Source organism: Chelon labrosus (assembly GCF_963514085.1).
Source record: "Chelon labrosus genome assembly, chromosome: 20".
In the NCBI taxonomy this organism is placed as follows: domain Eukaryota; kingdom Metazoa; phylum Chordata; class Actinopteri; order Mugiliformes; family Mugilidae; genus Chelon; species Chelon labrosus.
In genome coordinates, this window is record NC_140353.1 from 6,516,699 (window position 1) to 6,542,659 (window position 25,961).

Here is a 25,961-nt window from a genome sequence, read left to right on the forward strand (position 1 = left end):
TCCTGTTGAATATTTTAAAACTTTAATATACAGTGCTTCATAAATCATTACTAAAAACACAGGTGGTAAAAATCAAATAAGATCAAAACAAATAAGTTACACTGTAGTAAAAAGCACTTGAGATTCCTTTCCGTTTTTGTTTTGTTTTTTTTTGTCATTAGTGTGAACCCCATATGAAAATAGCATAGAAAGTATGCAAACATAGAATTCCATTCATATAATATATTTCTAATCTTTAGCTAAATAAACCTTTTTTTTTTTTTTGTCCCCTTAAAATTCCCTTAACCAGCTGGATGATAATGAAGAGTTTACAGCCGGCTCATTTCATCCTTGAAAAACTTTTGTGTGACAACAGCAACAGCAACAACAACAACAACAACAACAGCAACACCCCCCCCACCACCACCGCCACCCCTGTCAAGAAACCTCCAAATAAAAAGGGAATATAAATTAACAAACATGTGAACAGTCTGCAATCTTTTTCTCTTTTTAGTTTTTTGTTGTTGTTTTCTTTTCTTTTTTAGCACTGGTGTACAGTTTTACACTCCTCACACACTCACACATAAACAGTCTGTGCATAGACCCAGGTTTAACTTAGTGGAGAAGTAACTGGAGCCGCTTCTCTCCGCTTCCCCACTGGCGGGTGGGTGGTTGGGGTTTGTCCTTTAAAGGAGAAATACGGCAACAGAAGCTGGCTTCCCGGGAGGGCCGAAGGGCTTAATGTAGAGATATGTAGCGATAGACGGATCAAAACACGCCGCTCCCGTGGTCCAAGTCGGCGCCTCGTATCAGCAACGCGGCAAAGAGGCAAATAATAAAAAAATTTAAAAAAAAAGGCAACCGTAGACACACGCGCCAAAAAGACGAGTCCATGTCTGTATTTTAGACATTTCCTTTTTCTTCATTAAAATATTTTAATGTATATGTCAGTGGCTGCTGACCCACATTCTTCAGGATTCAGTGGAGTGTCTCAGTGCCACGACAATCTAAACACAGGCCCAGACACTTGTTACCTTGCAGCCCGAAAGACAGAATCCACTCTCCGGTTTTTCTTACCACATAAAAACGGTTCAATTTAGTCTCCCCAAGTGTAAAGAAAAAGGGACATCAGTGCAAAAAATACAACTCTGCTGCACGCAAGTCTGACGTTAAGACCCTTAAGGTGTGAGAATTCAACGATGCTTTGCAGAGAAACGGAGCAGCCTCTCTTAATGCCTGTTTTTTTTTTTTTACGTTTTTATCTGTAAACAGTCTGTTAAATATTTAAAAAAAGTAAACGACAGCGCAAATGCCAGGGTAAAAATTGTAAAGTTTGCAGTCAAGAGTACTTCTGCCGCCTCCTAATGCCTGTTTTTGTCAGTAAATCGTTTACTCTCATCAAGAGTTTGAAGTACAGCCCCGAAAAAGCGGAAAATTGAAGTCTTTTGTCCGCATTTAAAAATCTGCAAAGTATGTATTAAGTGTGGTTTGCAATGAAAGGAAAATGAAATCCCAGAATCCCCTTTAAAAACCTGCAGAATTTGAGATATATCTGGTTTTGCAATAATTTTCCCTCTTAGCAAATAATTAGCCGGGGGCGGGTAAGAAAAAAAAGTTTAATCGATAACAGTCTGCGGAAAGTGCGAGGGCTAAAAACGCTGAGGTAGAAGAGTATGTGACAGAAGCCGATGTGTCTTTAAAAGCAAGGAAAATCGGGTCTGCGTCAGAATCTCATCTTAAAAAAAAAAAAGAAAAAAAGAAAGAGAGAGACGTGCAAAATCTGGGTCAAGTTTGGTTTACAGTAAAATATGTTTCTGTCAATGGATGAAAGCGAGCGAGTGATCTGCTGACAAAAAACGAAAAGGGGACACTGTGTCCTATTTAAACCTGCAAAAATTTGAATCTTAAAGTCTGGCTCGCGGCAAAGAATGCTTCAGTCTCTCAGAGCCGGTTTGAACGCGTAAATATCCGAGAGAAAATGTAAACTCTGGTTTAAATTTCTGGGTGGCAAATGACGCCACAAAGGCTGAAGTGCGTCTCGACTTTTGTTTGTTTGCGCGCGCTTGTTGTCTTTCCCGCTTCGTTGTGTGTATATCTCTACAGAGGCCTGGGGCGTTTCAACAGTCTGAGTCAGTACCTGCTATCAGTTACAGGGTTGACAGCGAGGCATCCAGAGCAGCTGGAGCATGATGGGGCGGCGGTCGGTGGGTGTCTGGGTTAGTGGGGGGAGGGAGGGGGGGCCTGAACACTCAGGTAACACGGGGTCAACTTGTTCTATTGCACATTACGATTCTGCCTTTTTCTTCATATCTGGCTTCCCACAAAATAATAATAATAATAATAATAATAATAATCTCACAGTTATAAACAGGCAGCAAGTAGCATTATTTTTGTTTTATGTTTAAATAAAAAAAAAATAAATGACAAAAAACGGGAAAAAAGCGCTCAATTAAATTGCAGCCAAAAACCAGAATATAATAATATTAATAATAATATTAATAATAATCATCAACAAGAATATTCACAACAACAATAACCATACAGAGCGACACAGGCAGAAAATAAAAGTAACGTTTACCTGTGTGTGTTTGTGTGTATTTTCATAAAAATAAAAAAAACAAACAACAGTGTAAAATTGATTGTCATGTCGAGATAAAAAGCATCATAACATCCAAGGCATCAACAGTGAGGAACAAACTGGGGGGCTATAAAAGGTGATGAAGGAGAGAGGAGTAAGGGTGGAGGAGGAGGTGGAGGTGGAGGAGGGGGTGGGGGATTCACAGAACTAAAGCCCAAATGAAGAAATCTGGTGCACATGCGTCTGAGTGCAGGAGAGCGGTGAAACAGAGGCAACAGTTTGCACATGCCATCCATCCATTCATCCATTCATTCATCCGTCCATCCGTCCATCCGTCCATCCATCCGTCCAGGTCAGAGCGGTCTAAACTAACAGTCCCCCCCCGGCTGTCAGATGCCACGTCTGAAAACTTCATGAGATGCTGGACGGTCAGGCCTTAGCAAGCTCGTGCCGTGGCTCATCATGAGAGGAGAAAAAAAAAAAAAGGAGGTCCAAGTGAGTTCAACGCCCGACAAAACGAAGCAGACTCAAAGTGCTGAGGAAGGCCGCGGCTGGGAACAGGACAGCGCCAAAATAAAAAAACAAAAAAAAAAACAAAAGAGGAAAAAAGCGGCATGGCTTTTGACTTGACCGAGCCCTGTGACCAAGAGAGGTAACTCTTGAGATGCTTTTAAAGCAGAGTAAAGGGGAGTTTCTGGAAAGCACGCCGTTGTCGCTCACTCGCTCCGTCCGTCCGTTCGTCCGTCCGCGCGTTCACAGTTAAACAAGTACATGGGAGTTCATCTGTCCCTGAATGTGCCAAGCAACGGAAGTCTTCTTGTTCCACAGAATATACAGAAGGTCCGCTGGAGGAGTTTTCTGCTTCCGTTCCAGGACTAAACCGTACGGCCTTCCCCCCCTCACTGCCAGTCCTCGTCGTCCTCGTCCTCTCCGTCTGACGAGTCGTCGTTGGTGCTGTCGCCGCCCACCTGCCGCGTGCCGTTCTGCTGCCGCGCGGCCAGGATGGCGGCCGCCTCGGCTGCCGCCTTCGCCGCCGCCCGCTCCTCGGCCTCTTTCTGCCGCAGAGCAGCCGCCTTCTTCTCCTGCTCGGCGTGGCTCTTCATGTGCGCGCTGCGGCTCTTGACCTTGTAGAAAATCCTGCGGGACACAGGGACGAGGAAATTAAAGAGGTGTTTTTCAGCAGAGGTCGTTACTTTGATCATATTAAATATTAGTCGATGGAAGAAATTCCCAGCAATCCTACACTGAGCCAACGTCTCTACATGTACAGACACACCAAACCGACAACGAAGGACGTCGGCTCACGTCGTCTGTGTCCGGACCAAAAATTTGCACTTGAACACAACTCAAACGCTACAGCCAACAGCCAGCTGGCACATACTGCACATGCCATGCTGCAGCTGTGTAAGGACACAACTCTTCACACCAGCAGGCGGCAGTAGTTTGTACTGATCAATCAAAAGGGGGGAAAACCAGAAAAGCAACTGTTAGCTGGAAAACTAGGAAGAGCAACGGACAGTAGAAGGGAGCCGGCCTGATCAGCTGATCTACAGCTGATCCATTCTGTATGATCACGTCGTATTTGAACGTTAGATGACGATGTAAAATGAGATGAGCAGTCACTCATAAATATAATTTTTATACACATATAAAACATATAAAGTACAATTTGTAAATACTGTATTTCCACTGTTTACCTGAATGTCGATATACAGTTTCTATATTTGCTTTTTTGAATCTGGGATTTCTCTGGTTTGAAATGTGTGGGTGAATAAATGTCACTACGGGGTTATGGGGTTATCAGACCTGATCAATCAAAGCAAATCAGATCAAACCACAGCCTCGTGATGAAACAGATCAGCTGCGAGAATCAGAAAGTTGAGTGTTGACATGTAGTGTTGTGATTTTTTTTCTCTTCGCTACACATTCGATTCTTATGTTTTGATTTCTGAGGGACGTGGAGAGGTGGCTCTCTGGGAACATTTCAGCGCTTCATTAACTTGAGATACACTGGAATCATGCACACTTGATCAAAGGTTACTTGATCGTTTCCTGTTTTTAAGTTCAAGCACTGACTCATTCTTTGTCTCTCCATAAGGAGCCGTTGCACCGAAATTTAATTTTAAACGACAAATGAAGTCTGTCTAAGTCTAAAGATCAAAGTTCAGCTAAATCGCTCACAAGGAAACAAAAAAATGCATTTGCTAATCATTGTTTTCCAGAGAATCGTAAAACAGAGAACCTCAAATTTCTTAGAAAAGGATATATGTACTCAACAGTAAATATTAGATCTTATGATAAAACAGTGAATCTGTGCAGAACTGAAACTCCTCTCAGTTTCCGGATCTGTTGAAAGCTGTCGATGACCCGGTTGGATTTCCTGTAACGTACTTCTATCAGACTGCGTGCAGCGGCGGCGGGCGGATGATCTATGTAACGAGGGCATTTTGGAGAACGAGTGGAGCTCTTGTGATTTTTGCAGGGGCAGAGTTGACGAGAGGAGCGATGTGCCGTATCTGCTCTGTGTTCCGGTTGCTAGGACACAGTTGGCAATAACAGCGCTGGTGTTGCCAGAGGACGAGCTGTTATTTAATCAAAGCGGGACAGAGGCATTTTGATTTCTTTCAAGCGGACACCTTTGTTTACCAGTGCATTTTCCAAGTGAGCAACAGCCGCACCAATATTTCCTGCGGAATAATTTCGTATTTTTGCACGCAGCTGCTCCGCATGAGCAAACCCATGAGCTAATCAGTGACTTGACGCTTCTGATCACTGACCTGCCGCATTTCTTGCAGGGGAACTCTCCCTCCTGACCGGCCGAGCCTTTGTTGCCCGTTGCCGGGCTCGTTCTCCGCGTGTTGCCATCGTAACGTGGTTTGGAGCTGGGCGGGGGTGGGTGAGGGGGGTGGATGACCCGGGACAGCGGCTGCTCCCTCCCCGCGTCCTCCTGGCCTTTCATGATCAGGACGGTCCCAGGCTGCACACAATAAAAGACACAGAGGTGTTGTTAACATAAAAAGCTCCAAAGACTTTTTAACGCAGTCGCTGGCTGCAATTAAGGAAGAAACTAATGAGGCTGAAGCCGCTTTATGGGCAGCTTTTAAAGGAGGTCAGCATTACAACTGTGTGCAGTTAACATAAATGTGGACACACGGTTTGAAAAAGAAAAAAAAACATGCACGAGCTTTTATCAGCAGTATGCAAATAACAGGGACAAAAGCTTCTTGTCGAGTCACTGTTTGCCAACAGATACACTGGAGTTACACAACACAGGGACAAGTTATCTCCTTCAAACCCCAGCGGGGGGCAGCAACACTCATCCAAGTCGGGCAGAGTTCGAAAGGACAAACAAGTGTGAAGGGGCCAGATGAGGTTTCTAAAACAGGAAGTTGCAAAATTGTGTCAGTGTATTTATAACATGATGTTGCGCTGAGGTTTATAAAGACTTTTAGCCTCTCCCCGGTCAGTCACAAGCTTTTTTTTTTATTATTTTTGTACTTAACATGAAGTACATCTGAGTGTATATACAGACGTAGAGGTATCTCCTTTATAACTGTTGTGTTTGTACGTGCACAAAACAAGAATAAAGCAGCCGCTAGTGTGATTAACACGCTCTTATCGGGTATCACTACAGGTTTTTGGTTCCGTTCTGATTCAATTCAATATCGATTCACTTGGAGATATTTCAGTTTTGAAACAATTTCGCAAAACTAATGTTGTTGTCGTTGTTCGCGGAGTTACCTCTAGTTGCTACAACTTGCATTTGACTTCTCTATTACTGAGCACTTCTGTGTCGTTTTTAAATCCAAAAATACTGCTTTGAGGTCTGACGACGCTCTCAAGAGTTGTAGCTTCTGTCATGTCTTCAATCTCCCTCGAATGTGGACTGAAGTGAGATTTCTGACAAGGAGATGCAGGAAATGTCTTTTCCTGCGTGGCAGGAAATCGAAGGATTCTATGAATCGATGTTGGCTCTTGCAGTGAATAAAAATCTATTTGTTTACGCATTTTTACGGCTTCCGACTAGTCACAACACACAATAGGGTATTTTGAAGATAATCGCTACGATACTGACTTGAATCAAAGGGGATTTCAACACAAAATCACAAACAATGAGCGTAGTTCTCATTTATTTACCCGTCCGTTCTCCTTAACCAACTTCTGTGGCTTATCATGACTTTTGCATTGTTGTATTTTGTGCCAAATATTTAGGCCAGCATGCATATTTAAATAGAGAGGATATTTACAAAGGAGGCATCAGCTCAAGGTGGCTAAACTGATTCCACGTTTTGCATTAAGTCAAATAACTAAATGTATCTAGATGTGTGCAGATGCAGGCCAGTACTGAAAAGGTTAAGCAAATATTGTCTTTGCGAGCTTTCTCAGCATTTGTCACTGATTCCCGGAGCGGTGATACATTTGCATTTAACACTCACATTGTCAGTGGACTGCAGTGTGTGTGTCACCTTGGTGGGGCAGACATCCTGTTTCCTGTCAGCTGATCCTTCCCACTTCCTGCTGTCCTCCTCCCGCTGAGGCTCCAGCCTGTGCGAGCCCTGCAGGTCCAAGAAGTACGACTTATAAGACGTGGAACAGATTTATTTATGAAGTTGTTCATGTTGTTGCCGTTCACATGATATTCTGGGAAGAGGAAAGTGTGCGCAACCAAACCTAAACATGCAACGTTTCAGAAAATGAAAAACGAAATCTTTGCATGCGTTGTTAATCATCAGTTATAATAATTCAGACGTAATGTGTCATAGCTTGAGAGAGCTGCGCCCTTTTATGTAATTCAGTTCAGCGCTTATGCAAATAAGATACTACAAGCTATTTCTGAATCGACGCTGTGCTGTTTCACATCTTAAAAAAACGCCTCGTGTCTATTCATATCACCGTGAAGTCAAACAGTCTTTCTGCTGATCAGATTGTCTTGCGATGCCAAGTCTTTAGTTCGTAAAATCTTTAGTTAATATTTTGTGTTTCTCTCAGGGAAACAGCGATGCCTGCCGGGGTCTGAATTCTCTTAATGTGGGGACTTCGTCTTCTCAAACTGACGAGCTTTATATACATTTGTTATGCAGCAGAGATATTAAAACGTGGACAGTGACTGACCTTGTGGTCCGTCTCCTCCTCAGTCGTCCTGCTGTCCAAAGGCTCTGCCTCGCCGTACGTTAGCATCCCACTGCGACCGATCTTCACTTGTTTCTTGTACGTGTAGTAGAACTCCACACACTGCGCCACCGTCTTAGTGGTTACCTGTGAACCACACACCTGCTTAATGTTACGCACAACCGCACTCTAGTATCTCTTTTCAACTACTCTACTACTGCTTTTGGTTATTTAATTTTTATTGAAGCGTAATTGGAGCTGGACTGGAGTTAAGAACCGATTTTATTTTTCTTCAATCAATTATTTTGTCCATACCGACACATTCCAACCATAATTTCCTACAAACATTTACACTTATGCTTCAAAAAATTACCACTTTATCGATTATTGTTGCTAACGTTTGTCAGTCAGTAACTACTAATTGTTGAGAAAAAGGCTGATTGGATTTCATTAGAACAAAAAGCATATTCATAAAAGTAAACCCAGAGGCCTTTAATTTGGCGGTTTGGCCAGTGAACACTGTCAAGACTTTAAAACTGATATAATTTTGCCTCTGCTTTGATCTCTGCGGCGCCTCTAATGAGAAAACAAAATCGTTTTTTGCACTGTTGTGGAAAAGCAATAATTGCCTATGCGGCTGCAATTAATCAATCACGAAGGAAACACTGTTCCACAGTGACTGTGTTTCCCTTTCCTCCACCCACTGAAAGGGAGGAAAAGATATTATCATTTGTCTTTTCGACTCCGCAGCTAGTAGGTGGCACCGGTCTCGCCACTGCTGGAGGCAAAAGTTCACGCTGCTCTTGCTTGAAAGCAAACACGTACCTGTTTCTGCACCATAAAGAAGTCTTTCTTGAACGCTGTGATGCCTTTGTTGAACTGGCGTCGCTCAGCTGCTGTCCAGCTGTCTGATCCTGCGCAGGGGGGGAGAGAGAGAGAGGATAAGACATTTAAGAACACACAAATAAAAACAGTGTGTAAAAAGAGGCCAGTTTAAAAAAGCCTCCACCACTCTAAAGCTATCTGCTTACACGTTAAATTCTGGGCGTGTGTAGACCTTGACAAGTTCAGCCCTTCACCCCCCACACACTAAAATCACTGGATGAACAATGGCTCCCCTGTCTTCTGCCTGGGATTAACCACATGCTGTAAGCACCCCTCCCTATTCCCTCCTTCCTTCATCACATTGACCCTGACAATCCTCCACAGTCACCCCACCGCCACCACCAGCAGCAGCAGCAGCAGCAGCAGCAGCAGCACACTCTGGCCACTGCAGCTGCCACTTCTTTAAGGCAGGGCAGAGGGCTTAGAAAGCTCGTCGCTGTTGACAAGTGACAGTTAAGCATAAAATGACAAATACTAGCACAAATACGTATCAACAGACGGTTGCTCTAGGACGTTCCAACTCTTTCACTGCCAGAGAGATGCAGATTTGCCCGTCCCAAACCCCAGCAAAAGAAACACCGGCAAATACCTGAAAGCAACAAGCTGGAACTCGGGAATGTTTGGCATTTATGCTTGATGGATTATCACAAAAGCTGACTTTCAACCAGTTAGTTAGTCATCTAATCGTGCACGGTTCAAGTAAATCATACAAACGTACGATTAAACCTCTAAGTCTGCTGATTTTCCTGTATGACTTACCTGAGTAGTGGTAGGTGGACAGATGATGAGACTTGGGGAAAATGGGATTCTTCAGCATCAGAAGGGACAGAGCAGCCTGAAAAACACATAACATTCAAATATTGTTCATAAGTGAATAAACTTGGAAAAGGGCCTCTGCACAGCAGTGATGGCTGTTAGCCTTCACGGAGCCTGCCAAATAAGCCGACTCCCGCTCTATTAGAGGCTCCAAGTGCGCTTTATAAACTAGTAAAACCCACACTGAGCTGAATCCGTTGCCTGCAGATAACCGGGGACTCTGAAAACCGTTATCAGTACGCATTATATCACAATTACACTCTCTCTGCTGTTGTGAAAACAAGAATTAACTTTGTGCTCTTTGACTGTGCATGAATGCTGGAAGACAGCCGGACCGCTGCAGAGAGTGGGCACTGTTACAACCCCCGCTCCCTACTCCTCCTCCTCCTCCTCCTCCCCCTCGTGGTTTCCTTGGCAACGCTGGACCAGTGCTGGTCGCTAAGGCCCGAAATCTCCACCAGGAGCAAGCGGCTCTGTTGTTACCCTGCATCAGGCTCCAAGTCAGCGCCTGCTTGTGCATCTCTGGTAATGGAAGTATTGATTGATTTTGAGTTTAAGGCGCTGTAAGGACAACGTAATGAACACCGCAACGATCCGCTTTCTCCGTTAATCTGAAGCTCCTTTCATAGGAGGTTGAACTATAAACTTAATATGAAGAAGCCCGAGTTATTCTGTTCACTCGCACTGAATCCAACAAAGCCAGCGAGTAAGAAAGTCTGTTGTTGCAGCTACTACGGTTAGTTGAATGGAAATCGAAAACACTGATTTGCCGTTTCTGCTCGCTCGTCTTAACTTTACAGCACCTCAGTAGGATTATTGAACACCTTGTTTGCGCAGCAGATGAGACAAACGAGTTTATGAAAGTATCTTCAACGCCTCTGTGGCTCTGTTCACACGTGGTATTAACATGTGCCACAATTAACCAGCTTTGAGAACAGTCTCCACAACTTAAATTCACACGCTTACTTTGCATACATACACATGCAAACAGGCAAATATGTTTTTTTTTTATGATTTATTTATTATTACGTTAGCCACAAGGATAAACTATTTTAAAGATGTGTCCCTACTAATGACATTTAGGGTGTTTGTTTGTTCTGGTGATCATTCCAAATAGAGGTTGTGTTTGAATAAATGAGGCAAAACTCAGGACATCAGATGCGACTGGACCTCGAATGTGTCCTCAATGCGTCTTGGGTGTCTTTACACAAAACTGTACGCATGTTTATACCAGGTCTGAACAAGGCCTATCAAACTGTGACAGGCATCTATCGCTGAAATTGTAAAAATGATCAATATAAATCTAAATAATTAAGATTAAAAGTTAAGTCGCATGCAGCAAGGCTGTTCTGAGATGCCGTGCTTCCATTTTTTTTACCTTTTCAAACACCCATGAGCGGCTCCAGCCCTCCCACAACTGACTTCTGTTTCATTACAACACGTTTAATAAACACGACCGTATCCTCTATTGTTATTATTTCAATGAGGGGGTGACGCGAGCCACTAGAGATGCCGCCTCACAACGTTTAACAGACGCCACTATCTGACCCCATTCCGGCGACGCGCGCAGAACATAATGCTTTTGTTTAATTCGTCCAGACGCGCGGCGAGATGTATCATCTTCCTGTTTTATGTGAGCGTCACCGTTTTTAGCACAGAGGTCAAAGATGAGTTCCAGCTGTGGGTATGAGCGCTGCTAAGCTCTGACGTGATTAATGGTCTCGGAGTGATGCAATAGTTATGAGACACAGGAAGGAAGCCGCCTTGCTGCAGTAGGTGGGGCGGTAGCTGTGTCCAGTCTTTATGGGTGACACCATTATGAGCAACTGTACAGTCAATTTAGGAGTTGTTTTTTTTTTTTAACCTTTGTGGCCAAGCTGCATTCAAGCAAAGCTAAAAAAAAAAACCTGTGTGAACCTGACCACATGTGTCAGGTTCACACAATTTTCAGTAAGGCTCTGACTTTTTGTTTGACACCACACAACAAAACAAAGTGGAGGAGAGTCAACTGGGGCTACAGCCACCGATCATATCACTATGGATTAAACTGCTGATTATTTTTATACTTAACTGATTAATCTTTTGAAATTACAAAAAAAGAGGCAATGATCCACACTTTTTTGAGTTCAAAACCCAAAAATATATCCAAAGCAGTAAATTCTCCCAACCTGGAGCTAACACGGATATACGCCTCGAAAGGGACTTAATTGCAAAACAGTTGTCGATACGTATATATCTGTTGATCGGCCAACTGTTTCATCTGCCTGTGCAACTCTGCTGGTGTCTACACGGCAGCATCAGCCCGGCTAAACAACCAAACCGTTTTACTATCTCAGTCATCTCGGGACACCACAGAGTTTCAGAACAGAGCTGAGTGAAATTCTACAGATCAGTCACTTCCGTTCAATAATCCCCGAGGGCTCCGCTGAAGGCATCCAGTGACTACGTTTACATGCACGTAAGAAACCAGGTTATTGGGAGATACCAAGTTATGGCAGGAAGTCTCCAGCCTCAGCCTCAGCCTCATGCTTGTATATTTCCAGTGCGTGTACGCTGGTTGGACTGAATTATTTTGAATACAAGTACACACACACACACAGCTTTGACTTTGAATTTTACTTTCACCCTATCGCGCTACTACCATCACCACAACGTTAAATCTTTATCTTTACAGCAGCGGGCCTGTGAAGGATCCACAAATGGGTTTTCTTCAGCAAGAAGCGAGCAGCGTTAGTCTGGTTTCCATCACCCAGATAAAGAACACCAAGTTGTTTATATGCATTTCAAATAAGTAGGTAGGTGAAGAAAGCCAAGCTCTTGTTTTTGTGCAAGAAGGGAGTCATAAATCCTATTAATCTATTGATCGCAGAGGGACTGGATACGATGGCTTAGGCTAGGATCATGTTTCGTGGACCACGGACCTGCGCGCAGATGGAGGCTGTGCATGTGCTTCAGTGCATACTACATAACTGAGGGTATGCAAGCACACAAGCAGCCTAGAAAACATGATGTCGGTCTCCTGACAGCAAGAAGAAGAGCCCCTTTGTTATATTTGGCTGAACATCATAAAAAGGTTAACAAGCTCCTGCAGCCAGGTCGAAGGATGTGAACTTCATGACAACAGGTTGCGACTGAGAATGTCTCCCTCTAAAAATATGTTTCTGAACGGATCACAAATATCGCGTGACGCTGGATATTTTAACAGGAAAACTGGTTTTACAAGATCTGCGAGTGAATGCAACTCGAGAGGAAAACGGGTCGGTGTTCGTGTGTGGGTTAGAAGAAAATCTGGCTCCAGCCTGAACGCTGCAAAACCTACCTCCCGGTCATTTTTCTATTATTCGCGGAAATCCCTGAGCAGCCAGTCGGTGTGGATTGTTCTGCTGCACTCACCATTATGTCCCCTTTGCACTCGTACAGACAATGGTGGGCTAACTCCTGGTTGGTGCCTCCTCCACAAAAAACACTGGAGCAGGCCAGGTGCATGAGGTCCTCCACTGAAAGAGACAGCGAGAAAAAGCCTTCATTATTCTGCATATATTTCCTGAAGTTAATTTATTTATTTTTTTAAATATAGAAGATCAGCAGTACCCATTAAAGTAAGCTATATTTCCACACTTAAATTAGCTTATTTGCCAGTATTTAAGGTTATGTGATTTTTGTTTTACCTTTCTTCTGGAAGTCAGGCTTCTCCTCTAGTTCGCTCAGTGGCACCCAGACCAGATCTGCACGGTGCTGATCTAGCTCGACGGCTGACCGCTGCCTCAGCTCTGGCACTTCCGCCTGGTACCGCGACCCAATATTTATCCGTCTGGGAAGAGGGCAGTCAGTGTCAGAAGCAGTATATTATACTTAAATACGTCAAGAATTTGTCTTTGCATTTTAGAGGCGTCCATTCACTCTTTATTATTTCAGTCGAGGCAGCATTTACTATGTATATTCAGTTTCGTTTTTTTTTTTGCTTCCTTGCTTCCCTTTTCTCAGTGTTCTTTAAATAGTCAGAGATCGCTGAGGCGCTCAGCTCTAAGCACTGCAATTCTTGCAGTCACGAGTCCACGCACAGCGCACTCATTCTCTCATTATGAGTAAAATGCAAATGTGTTTCAAAATTTGCAATTTAAACAGAATTGCCTGAACTGTAAGCAAATGAATCCTCATCCTGAATTATAAAAAAGCGCTAATAATCAAAGAAATGCATGCAAATCATAGTGCCAATCAAACCCAGTTACCAACACACAACAAACAGTTCAAGGACATCCCTTCCCTCCCCAACTTTTCCAGTGGGCCTGCGGTATTTCCAACTACCGAGTGTGTGTGTGTGTGTGTTCATGGCAGCCTCCCCCTGGGGGGAAAAGGAGCTGCTAAAAGTTGACCTGTGATGGCTCTTCCTGCGTTTGGGAGTACACCAGTCCCGGCTGAAAGCATGATTTATAGCAAGCCTCACTAGCTTGTTTTCTGACTAACTGCTGAGCAGCTGGCATCAGTCAGGCAACAGCTTGCACAATGCACCCCTATAAACTGCATCTCATTGTTAATGCAGCTACAAGAAAAAAAGCTGCAGCTATCAGTGGATGTGTTATTTGGTTTAAAGGGAACTCTTGATACCCTTCATTAAATCCATTCTCATACTATTTATGGCCAACTCTTCTCTGCAGCAGCCATGCTATGTATTTATTTACCTCTCTATATAGTAGCTTTTATCGATACTGGAGGAATTCACCACTCCGGCACCGGACACAGATTGCCTACCCACATAGGTTTGAGGAATTCACACAATCTCACCGTTTACCACGTCCACACAAAGTCAAAGCTAAATTAAGTTACTACTAATGGAAACTGAACAGGGACGCTAGTACACGTCACAAGTGCTGTAAAACACAGGGAAGCTTTTATTGAGAGGCAGCCACGGTGAGCCATTTGAGGCATGCTCTTTGATGACTGATCGTTTTTTTTTTTTTTTTTTTGCAAGGGGGCAACGGAGCATGAAGCAGACACAGTGAACTGTTCAGGTATGAGGTATAAGGTCACATATTACTGATAACATGAGTGTGACTGCTCGGTAAACACATAAACCAGTTGCTAGCAAGTGTTTTCTGTAGTATTAACCTATACTTGCTGTGCCCCCAAAACAAAATGGGAATGATTAAAGGATTCTAACTTTAAAATCAACAACAGTCCAATATTTATGGCGCATTCTTTGACTCTGATTACGTGCAACCTTCTTACGATTTTTCCAAACCCTGTGAATTCTCCTAGCTAACATATGCGTGTCGTTAGTTTTCAAACACATTCAGGGCTTTCATTTTTGGCAGACAACATGGACTTGTTATGACAGGAGAGATTTTATTGAGAGAGAGAGAGACACTGGACACTGCGTGGTTAGATCAGAGGAAGACTGCTGCCACTGCTGCTGACTGTGGATGACATAGCAAAAGATTCCAGTGATAACAGTGGCAGAGAGGAGGGCCGCATTAAAGAGCGGGGTTTCGAATTTCCTTCAAGACACTTCGTGAGTCAACTCTCTGTTATGTTTTACATAATCAAGAACTCTTGCGCCGGCTATGATAACGAATGCTTTTGAGTAGCCGTACCCCCCGCCCCAAAAACCACTTCCATAATGAAAGAAGATGAGGGGAAATACTCACGGTTCGATGCTGACTGGTGTGGCCTCGCTCATAGCAGACAAGACCGGAGGTGTAATGTCGCAGCTGTCTACAGGGGCGGCAAAACAAGATATATTCAGTGACTTAATCTAAACGTTTAGAGCACAAATATCTATTTTGTAGGATTAAAAATCAAGTTTATGCAAGCTGTAGTCTAATACTCATGCAGCAAAAGTCATTATTCACTTCTCCGATATTAGTTTTTTTATGGAAAGTTATTTCCAGATGTGCGCAGAGCTTTGTGTTTGAATTTTCCACAGCTCCGAGGAGGATAATTCAGTGGAGTTATATTTTTACTTACTGGAACGCAACAGGCTGCGCGTGGCCGACTTTGGCGTCGCAGGGGGCGGCAGGCCCGGGCCGCTGGCTGCAGCGGCCGCAGCAGATGACAGCAGGGTGGAGAAGTAGAGGCCTGAGCCTTCACGAACGGGGCTGAGGATCGGCGGAGGCGTGTAGGGGGGTATGATGAGGGGGTTGTCTGCGAGGCGTACGGGGGAGCGCAGGTGGCTTTGGTAGGGCGTGATGCTGGAGTAGACGGGCGGGGCGATGAATAAACCAGGTTTAGGCGGCGGAATGAAGAGAGGCTCCGGCCGGGGGCGACGTTTGGACTTTTTGCCGTCGTCATCTTTTTCCCCTTCTGCGGCGTCATTCTGGGAAGATAATTTTAGGAGGTACATTTATCACAGGAGTCTCTGTGTGCACTGTGAGACATTACTTCAAATTCCAGGTAAGAACATTCAGAAAAAGAATCTGACTCATACAGTTGGTTTGCTGTGTGAGAAATCCTACAGAGAGAGTGGGAACAAGGCACCCCAACCCTAAACTGTATGGTACATAATGTACAGTATGGCAGCGGTAAACTGTGCTAATCTGCCTGATGTAGGACAGGGCAACCAGTTCACCAAATCCCCCCCAAACGAAAGAGGGAAAGGGAGGAAACTGTGCAGGGTTGAAATGGGGGCAGGGAAGACATGTAGCTTGGTGGGGGGAAGGGAGTGTGTGTTCGTGGGGCTATGTGGCATGAACTCAAGGATTTATAGCTGGAATTAAACAGGCACATAAAAAACAGACTGAAAGCAAGTCACATTACCGTGACCCTCAGCTCTTTGTAACATCCCTTTGGTTTAAGAAATCTGTAAAGTAATACGTACCGCCTCTCAAAACAAAAGAAGTAATTAATATGTGCCCCACCTGCTCCGAGCTTTCCGACAAGGAGTTCCTGAGTGAGCGTCTGCGGGTGACAATGACCGAGGGCTTGTGGTCCGCGCGGCCGACATCCAGGGGATTTGAGGGCCTCGGAGGCCAGCCGGACGCCAGAGCCGCGTCGTCTCTGTCGGGAGACGAGGGATCCTGCATCCGGACGGGAACGGACACGGGGATGACGAGCGGAAGGAGGCTGTCGTCTCGAGGCCGCTTGGCGTTCATACCCTCTGGTTCGGTGGGGCTCCACGACCTGCGCGACTCCTAATGAGGATGGAGGACAACTTGTTACCAATGCTGCTTATAAATGGGTTTCTCTGCGACGTGAGAACAGCAGCGCATGCTACATGTGTGACAACCTTGAAGAAAGACTTGCAACGCAGCCTGCGTGTTCATCACATCGTGACTTCCAAGTGACACATTTGCAGATGCAACTACTAACCAACGTATAAAGAATTTCACCCCAGAACAACTACAAGCAGCTGTGGCTTAGCTTTCTAGCTTAGCACACGACAGCAAATGGTTTTAAAACTCAAATTTACTTGGGTGGCTGTTTAATTCACCTGAGCAGGCTGCCAAACTGTAATCACTACAGTAAATTAGGATCACACAAAAACACAATGCTTAACAAAATCCCAAGTCAATACTCAAATGGAGTGTTAAGAGATGTGTCAATAACGCCGAGCCTGAGACTTTCTACCTAAATGGCAAAATCTAAAATGGAAAATCAGCTGCTGTGACGTCTTACAGTGTTTGTCTGCACCTCGATATTGTGCCGCTAGGTGCAGCACTTCAGTGTAGGCCCTAACGTGCACGTCATGGGAACCGTCCCCAATAGCATGCTTCACATTTTTATCTTTGAGGAAACCATAATGAGTGGGCACGAGCAGCCCGTGTGCTTTAGAACAACGCTCGCCTGTGGAGCAACTTCAAAGCCATCAAAAACCACCACATCACAGGACAGTCGGAGATGCACGCTGCCTCTGTACGCTGCATCTTCATGGGCAGAAAGGCATGCGGCTGTGTGGCTATGCTGGATATGTGCTCATTATTGCCGGTGGAAAACTCCAGCCCTTACACCAGAGCGGTGGAGAGATTTTCTGCTGAGCAGTGCAGGCAGGGCAACCCGGCACCCCTCCCTGTAATAGAGGGAAGGGGGGGGAGGGCAGGCGGAGGCCAGGCTGGAGTTTCTCTCCTCTTATGGGGGAGGTGTAAAGGCATGCAACCAAACACACACTCTGTATGATCAGCTCCCCATGAGGCAAATCCAGGACACTAGCGTGCTGAACTGCAGACATACTGACTCAGTGCAGCGGCGTTTGGCAAAACAACTTGTTGCACAATCGAGACGTTCAGCACATAAACACAGATAAGTATATGACTTCACGCAGCACAGTCGAGGGGAATTTGACTGGTCTGTACATTCAACACGTGTCGCGTGAGCTGCGAAGTTCTCACGTGAAACCATTAATAAACCGTTAATAAAGATTCTGTTTATCTCGTGACAATATTCACAATGTGAAGTCTCGTTTTAGCCGCAGATTTTCCCCACAAGGCAGAGGCAGCTCAGTGCTGTGGCGTACACTTCATTGGGCGCTGATTACACTCAGCATCTCTTCCAGCAAACACGTTAATCACAAACAACACAAGTTTTGGCACAGTTTTCCTGGCAGTTCGCATCGAGCCGTTTGTTCCAGTTCTCGCTCTTGTTCTGGGAGTTAAAAGTCCCAGTGCAATTATACCCTGGGATAACATGAGAAAAATAGATCTCTTTCCCCTCTCTCGCCAAAATATTCACAATTAAGGCTTCCAGCTTGCAGCGACCAGTTTGGATTTAAGCTGCAGCGGAGTCGCTGGGATGCGGAACATTCAGTCCTTTTCTTGTAAAGGCCATTTCTTATGCTTGATAGAAAACAGGTGAAAGACAGAGTGTGCAAGGAAAACAAAAAGGCACGGAAGAGGAAAGATAGGGGAGGGAAGAAAATAAAAGGAAAGCAGGCTAAAGAAATAATAATGGTTATTTAGACAGCATCCAGATTAAACTGTGCAGTTACCTCTATACCATGTGACGGTAGAAACTCTCTTTCCGAGGCTTCCCGAGCAAGTGTCTCCAGGTTGACCTCCAGGGACACCCTGCGTTTTCTGCGTGTGCTCTGGATGACACCCGTTGGGGCGGCCTGGATGTCACGGGCCCCGTTCTGTGACCCCTGCGGCCCTGGCGCTGGCTGGTCCGAGGACACGGGGAGAAAAGGGTTGTCCGACGGCGCCCCGCCTTCCTTGGAGAGCCGTCGAGACCTGCGAAGCTGTGTTTGGGACTGGAGCTGCGACTGGGACAGGGGCTCCGTCTGCAGAGGGGGTTGGAGCGGATCCAATAGCTGCTGGGGTTCCGGGGTGATATCCTGAATGATTGGTTCCTGGATCTTTGGGGGAGCTGGAGCAGGGGACTCCTGGGAGTGTACCACCACAGGCTGTGGATGAGGGTGTGCATTTTGTGCGCCGGGGTAATAGTCAAGCACATGGGGGTTTTGTTGTTGCAATTGCTGATGTTGCATTTGCTGCTGAATTTGGAGCTGCTGCTGTTGTTGCTGCTGCTGCTGTTGTATCTTTTGTTGCTGCTGCTCATGCTGTATTTGTTTCTGCTGCTGTAGATGTTGCTGCACATGCTGTTGGTGCTGAATGATTTGTTGTTGCTGCATTTGTTGATGGTGCTGCTGCTGCTGCTGCTGCTGAATTTGCTGTTGGATTATATGATGTTGTTGATGGCGCTGGATTTGTTCTTGCTTTTGCAGCTGCTGTAAGTGATGTGGGGGCTTGGCGTTCGGTGCCGAGTAGTTAGGTGGGTTAGGCAGAGTAGTCCTGTTCCCTTGGAAGGTCTGGTAGTAGGCAGGCAGATGCTGCTTGGGCTGACCAAAAGCCAACTGGAAGGGCTGCAAGACTGAGCTTCCTCCTGGGAGGGACGTACTCTGCTGTTGGGCGTTCAGCAGTCCAGGTTTGAGGGTCTCCTGAAACTGCTGCTCCCGCTGCTGCTGCTGCTGCTGCTGCTGCTCCCACTTAGCAGCATCCCTGTAGGGTTCCACCGCAGGTTTGTCTGCAGCTCTGTTAGGGGGTTGTTGGTGCGGCTGCAAGACTGAAGTCTCATGCATCGACTTCACGAATGCATTCTGAGTCCTTGAGTCTGTTACGTTAACTCCTCCAATGTAATTTGCAAAGTTTGGCCCCCAGTTAGTCATGGTGTTCCAAGAGGCGGCTCTCTGCTGCTGGGACAGAGATTGCTGCTGCTGACTGGGCTCCTGGTGGGCCCATTTCATGGGAACAGTCTGCTGATAATGACCCCGGTTCTGGTCACCCTTATCTGGGCTGAAGATGACAGAGTTGAGGTACATGTGAGGTCCTTCTGGATTGGAGGTGACGGTGCTTGCAGCCTCGCTCTGGCCGGGGTCTGAAGCGGTACCGCTCGGGACGTAGTAGGACCCGTCTGGGTGCTGAGAAGACTCCTTCATTGCTACACTTTGATCGTTGAAAAACGTGATGCGTTTGCCGGTTCTTTTGGCGCTGGGTTTCTGCTGGGCTGGTACACTCATGACGGGCATGAATAAGCCGAGACAGAAAAATACCGATACTCCACTGGATGTCACTTGAATGTGTCGCCAAAAAACTACAGTCAACAATATGCCCAAGTATACCCTTCTACGGGGTATGCACAGTTAAATAACGCTGCAGAATCAGTGTTAGCGGGAGCCAGGTCAACCAAGATAATCTTCTATCCCCTCTGAAGATCTTCGTGACCTACTCCGAGGTCACTAGCCAGGGGTGAAGAGATCTGAAGAGCTCTGTGTGTTTTTCTCATTCATGGGCAACACCCTGCATGGAGAAAAAGAGACAGAGGTCAAGCATTTAGCCATAAGACTAAAGGGGTCCCCACAGGGGGGGGTCTCATTAGCATCCGTGCTTCAGCCGTGTAAAAACCTGCTGTTTGCCTCGTCAACAATAGACCTCCACTGAAAGGTATCGGGTGTGATAATAGAAGAGAGGAGGGGTGGGTTTACTCTCTAAGCTCACATGACACAGGGATACAAGCACGTGTACAAGCAGACCTGCATATATTACTGAAATCATAAGAAAGTAACTGATAAGGAGAGTTAAATCAGTACTTCCTGGAAATGTCATTACCGGATATCACTGCACCACACTTAATGATGGGCCATTACGTCAGAGTTGAAGGACAAACACACACAGTGAAAATGGTCACTGTCAACCCACTCACAACTTTATCAAACCTCGCCTTATGTATACAGAAAGGAAGCTTTTTTTTCCCGCCAAAATACCCGAACAGACGGCAGGCCGAACGTGACAGAAACCACTTTTTTTTTTTTTTTTTACAACTATGTGACTCATCAGAGGTGAAAAAAAGGGAAACCGTGCCCTTTGAACCGAGCCTGCAAACTCAAAAAGGAAGGGCAACGGAAAGTGAGCAAACATGAGTCACAATGAAACAATCTATGCAGAGAGAGAGAGAGAGAGGGGGGGGGAAAGAAAAAAATATTTGAGCTGGGAAAAAAGTCAAAATGGCCCCGCAAGGCTTTGGTAGCTTATAGTGGATCTTGACAATTGCCATGGAAACCCATTATGATAATCAAAAATATTATCTGATGGCCAGGTTTCAGAGCAGATTTTGACACAGCGCAGTCTGCCAAATTTCAAGATGCACACAGATCCCGACTGTTTCTGTTAAAAATTTCAATCCTTGCTCCATCTGCGTGAAACAAAAAAATGGACTCCCCCTTGTGCAGCAGTCGAAAATCTAAACAGAAAAAGCATTGTGAAAAGCTGTGGGGATCACTGTAATAACAGCACCTGCATGCTGCAGGACTTCTGTTGCACAAAACAATCTGGCAAGACGATTATAAAAAATTAATACAAGAATTTCTACGACACCGACTTGGCAAAGGGCATCTCTGACAACGTAGGAAGTGACTGACAATTGTCACCCTTTACACCGGTGGCCTGGTAAAACACATGCTTCCTAAAATAGACAGCTGCAGCTGTTCAGATCATGTACTGGCTCTGGGGCACTACTCGACAAGAGGAAAGTGAATGGCCAGCTATGTGGCTAACAGACTGTGCGTGCATCAGCAATGCCATGTGATGTTACACATGCCCGTAGACATGTCACATCCAATGAGGAAAGATGCAAACGAATAAATTACATTTTTGTTTTTCTTGCAGGATGATCCGAACACAGCATGCTGTTTACAGTGCGACCACTGCTGTGTGAGCATTAAACAATGCAAAGGCGAGTGTTGATCATGACGCATCACAAGTGCAAATCTTACACAAGCCCGGGGTTAAGCCCAATAAACACACTAACACGTTAAATTGGCTTAAAATAAATGTCAAGCACCATTAGCGCCCTAATCCATCGCCATTTCCTAATTTAAATCAGTCCTTGTGGTGCCGTGCGCGGCCTGCACCGTGCAAGGGGACTACAAATAAAGAACATGTAAGAAGACTGAACATGTTCTTGTGCACGACAGGACTCTTCCTGGACACCCCCCCCCCCCACCCTCCTTCAAGCCTCCACATCACTTTCTGCGGGCGGCACAGCTCAGCGCTATTTACGAGAATCCCTTTGTTGCAGAAAACGGATTAACCATCCACTAATGCCATGTCCCACTGCAACAAACCCCGCCGACAATGCAAAGCCCGTATGACAGAAGCGTGGCGGCGCAGAAAGCGGAGCAGGCGATCGATCCAACTTGTCAAAGGGTTCGATACGTCACGTTGCTTCCTTCCTTTTTCTTGCTTTTCTTTCTTTCTTTCCGTGCAGTTTGACTGACGCGTTAAAACACGTCCTGCATGCAGGCCGGCGGATGAGCACCGACCGTGGTGGAGCTGCGCGCCCAGTCCGCCTCGGCGACGTAAACAAAACTTTGTCAGCAAGCCGCGGCCACAATAACATGCAGTGTTCGGACACAACAACAACAACAACAACGCCACAGTCATCGACACCGCGGCTCCGGCCCCAGTCTGCCTGCCCCCCCACCCCCGATACTTACTGTGTTTGTCATGAAAGCTGCTACTAGCCTCGCAGGATCGCGCACTCGCTCGGCTCTGTGCGGCCAAGCAGCGGCAGCAGGCCCGCACAATACAGACCAGCGATGATGACTGCACACATCCCCAAGGTTGACTCATGCTATGCTGCTGACCTCACTCGCTGCTACTTTTTTTTTTTAGCCCCCCTCTCGCTGGTAAGTCAAGAGGAAAAGGGGGGGGGGGGTGTCGCTGCGTAAACAAGAGCCCTTCCCGGTAGGAAACGGGGCGCTAGTCTGCAGAAACGCGGGCGCAATGCCGCCGCTGTCTGTTGCACATCATTGCACTATGATTGCACAAAAAAAAAAAAAAAAAAAAAACTCACGCTGGCAATGCGGCCTTCTGCTGTGCATCGAGTCTCTCCGTGTCTCTGCTTGTCTTGTGATCCCCCCCCCCCTCCCCTTCCCCTCCGCCGCCACCACTAGCTCGCTGGCCACACCTACTTCCATGCCCATATAAGGCCTTCCTCTGACATGCAACGCGCTGTAATTTACGGAGCAAGATCCCTCTCAGTCCATGCGGGAAATTCCAACACACAAGGGAGGACCGCGGGGATGAAGGGGAAGGACGCACATTCACTTTCCTTTCGCCACACTCACACACTTCTTCTTCTTCTTCTATTCGTACCGAGGAAATTCTTCTTAAACCGGGTGTGTGTGCACCTGACACAGCAGCAGCCAGGAGATTTGTGTATTTATGGAAGGTGCAAAAAGGCCCCCGAGGGCGTGGTGATACTTTCAGCCAAGACAAGTTTTTTCCACAACTGTTAAAGACTATGAAACGCAACTGCACAAACCTGACACTTTAATAGATCATGAATAAATGCGAAATATTTTTTTTTTTTAGTCTAACCAGTTAAGTCCACAAAGTGAAACCAAAAAGGAAGACTTTGCATTCGTGTGCGGAAAACCAGTTTCGGTATTCTTACTGAGCAAGATCACAAACTATATTCATTTTGTTCTTCGATATCTCAGTTTAGTTGGTTAAACGTCACGCAACGGTGCAAAATGTACATATCAGCATGTTTAAATATGGTGCTTTGCTCAACTTATATTAGTATTTTTCATCCATGCATTTGTGGATTTCTGTATGACGCATTCAAAGTAGAAATGAGAAGTAAACATTTGCATCTTGTTTAGAAACATTTCTATGGCTATAGTTCACTCAGGTATGCCAGATGTAGGGAGCTGGCTCACTGGAATGATTAGGCAATCGTTGTAATGAATGTAATAGTCTGCAATAAAAAGGTGTGACTGACCTTGTGATTTGTTCACTACCACGTGCTAACTATGTTCATGAGACTTGTGAATCCTAAACCAATCCCCAATATTGCAAGGTGATATCCAAAAAGGGTTAAAAAAAAAAAAAGGCAACTGGACTTGTAGAGTTTTTTGAGAAGACGTTTCACCACTCATCCGAGTAGCTTCTTCAGTTCCGAGGTGATCTGTGACCTGCTTAGAGATGTATAGTTGAACAAATCCAGACTCCGTGGAGTGGTCCCAGGCAAACCACCTACTCGTGAATGTGGACAAGACCGAGGATCAGCCTGGAGGTGGAAGTAGTGGACTCCTACAGGTAGCTGGGAGTCCACGTGAACAACAGACTGGACCGGAGGGACAACAGCGATGCTGTGCACAACAAGGGCCTGAGTAGACTCTACTTCCTGAGGAAGCTCAGGTCTTTTAATGTATGCAGCAACCAGCGAGTGCCTTGTCCTTTGCTGTGATTTGTTGGGGGAACACTACCAGCGAAAAGGACACAATTGCCAGTGAGTTGGAGACATCTGTCTCAGTGAGGGACAGGAGGACACTGGTGAAACTGCTCTCCATCAGACAACAGAGCTCATTCTCCAACAGACTGATTCAGCCTCGCTTCAGGACTTCTTTCATTCCCTACTCTATCCAACTTTACAACAACTCACCTTTCTGCAACAGATAACTCCATGTTATTCATGTTAATGCACATTATTGCACCTTGCTATCATTCGTATGTATGTAATATATATTCTTCCGTCTCTATTTCTTGTACATTTGTTCATATGCTAATTCTGTACATTTTTTGCTTTACTTTAGCTCGCAACTAAGCTACTGTGACCAAGCAATTTCCCCTCAGGATGATTAAAGTCTATCGAGGTCTAATTCTACGTCTAAATCAAATCACAGTCTGGAGATAAAAAGTGACCCTGATTATCGCAAGGCAGAAAAAACAACAACAACCTATATTTCCACCAGTCCCTGTTCAGTTTAATCTGCAGCTACGTGTTCGTCACTAAGTATATGCACGCTCCTGTAAATGTAAATAATGTTGCAATATCACACAGCACTGGACATGACCGAGCATGTGCCAGCCAGACCCTGCAGGGGTATATAGTCTCTCTCTCTCTCTCTTCTCTTAAAATAAAGTGCAAAGCCTGAAAACATTCACAGATGCAGCTGACAAGAAGCTGAGTCAGACGGACAGGTCTATCTCCAACGACACAGTCACCGTGGTGTGTGTTTGTTTAAAATAACCTTTTCTCTTGGATGCATCTGTTTTTTTTACCCCCTCACCTCCCCAAGCTGATTAGACCGGTTTGACTATTCGTCAGAAAAATGATCAATTATTAATAAGGCTGCAGCTGTCTGTATTCTCTGAATGTCTGACTGTTGGCCATTTACAAAACAAAGCAAGTTGAAAACATGCAGAAAAGCCACATTTTTTTCTCTATTAACTTTAATTAATAGTGCAGCTCTAGACAGTAAAATAATTAAATATCACCGACAGGATTCCTGTAACACTTGACCCGTAGCTATTGTGTTAAGAACTATTGTTCTGAAATTCAGCATAACTGTTTGTTTTTACAGAGGGGTTTATGAATAGGGGGACTTTCGTGCACAGCTAAGCCCCGGGATGTTTTGAACTTTATACAAAAAGTGACATAGTATGAATGGTATTCTGGGGATTTCGGGGATTTTGACATTTGTACGTGTGCAGGGCATGTGGAGTAGGGGTGGAGGGGAGGGAGTGAGGCGGTGTCAGATCAGGTGAAGCTAGCTACAATCACCGCGGCTAGCTAACTGTCTGTCACACAGCAGTCATAAACACGGCTAATAGCAGAGTCCTCATAAATAAAACGTGAACGTAAGCAGCTTTATGGTAACTGTACTTACAGTAAACACCGTCCCTCCACGGCGCGCACACGCCTTCATCTCGCTTGCGTTTGTCGGTCTCCCGGTGCAGCTAACGGAAACGTAAACTTTTTTTCTTAATTATTCAGATTCCTCCACAAGGCGTCACTTTCCAGTTCCACTTTGACTTTAAGCTAGCACCCGATCCTGCAGCGCGCTCCTTTAACGGCTGATGAGAAACGAAGAAGTGACTGTAGTAGCAATTATAATAATTAAACTCAGCGCTGAATTGTGTAAAATACCTGCCATGCTGATTTACTGGAATAATAAAGTAGGTAGCTGTGGGCGCGTACCGTTTCTGTAACCAAACTGCCTTAACGGTTCAGCGGCACCTAGCCAGGGTGTATCTATCTGACTACAGCAGACAAGATAGTAATCCGCCGTTAGACTGGAACAGCGGGTGAATAATGTCGCACTTTCATTTAAATTTTGATCAAAAATTAGTTTAAAAATATTTATCATACGATTTCAAAA

The 25,961-nt window shown here is 45.4% G+C and overlaps 1 protein-coding gene across 6 annotated transcripts; it reads right to left on the reverse strand.

The window, feature by feature from the left end:
- Positions 1 to 25,864, reverse strand: mideasb (mitotic deacetylase associated SANT domain protein b). Of its 6 annotated transcripts, none has more exons than XM_084569122.1 (13): positions 25,470 to 25,864; positions 18,285 to 20,091; positions 16,222 to 16,494; positions 15,332 to 15,680; positions 15,013 to 15,079; positions 13,036 to 13,178; positions 12,761 to 12,864; positions 9,311 to 9,386; positions 8,492 to 8,580; positions 7,670 to 7,813; positions 6,994 to 7,113; positions 5,335 to 5,534; positions 1 to 3,694 (listed from the first exon to the last, which is right to left on the reverse strand). In XM_084569122.1, exons 2-13 carry the CDS (start codon positions 19,818 to 19,820, stop codon positions 3,457 to 3,459), a joined length of 3,339 nt encoding a protein of 1,112 aa, XP_084425248.1. In that variant the 5' UTR covers positions 19,821 to 20,091; positions 25,470 to 25,864; the 3' UTR covers positions 1 to 3,456. The 6 variants fall into 6 exon arrangements, with proteins under 6 accessions (XP_084425248.1, XP_084425249.1, XP_084425245.1 ...); XM_084569123.1 differs by having other exon boundaries at positions 7,024 to 7,113; positions 7,670 to 7,828; XM_084569119.1 differs by having other exon boundaries at positions 7,670 to 7,828.
- Positions 25,865 to 25,961: the final 97 nt, after the last annotated feature.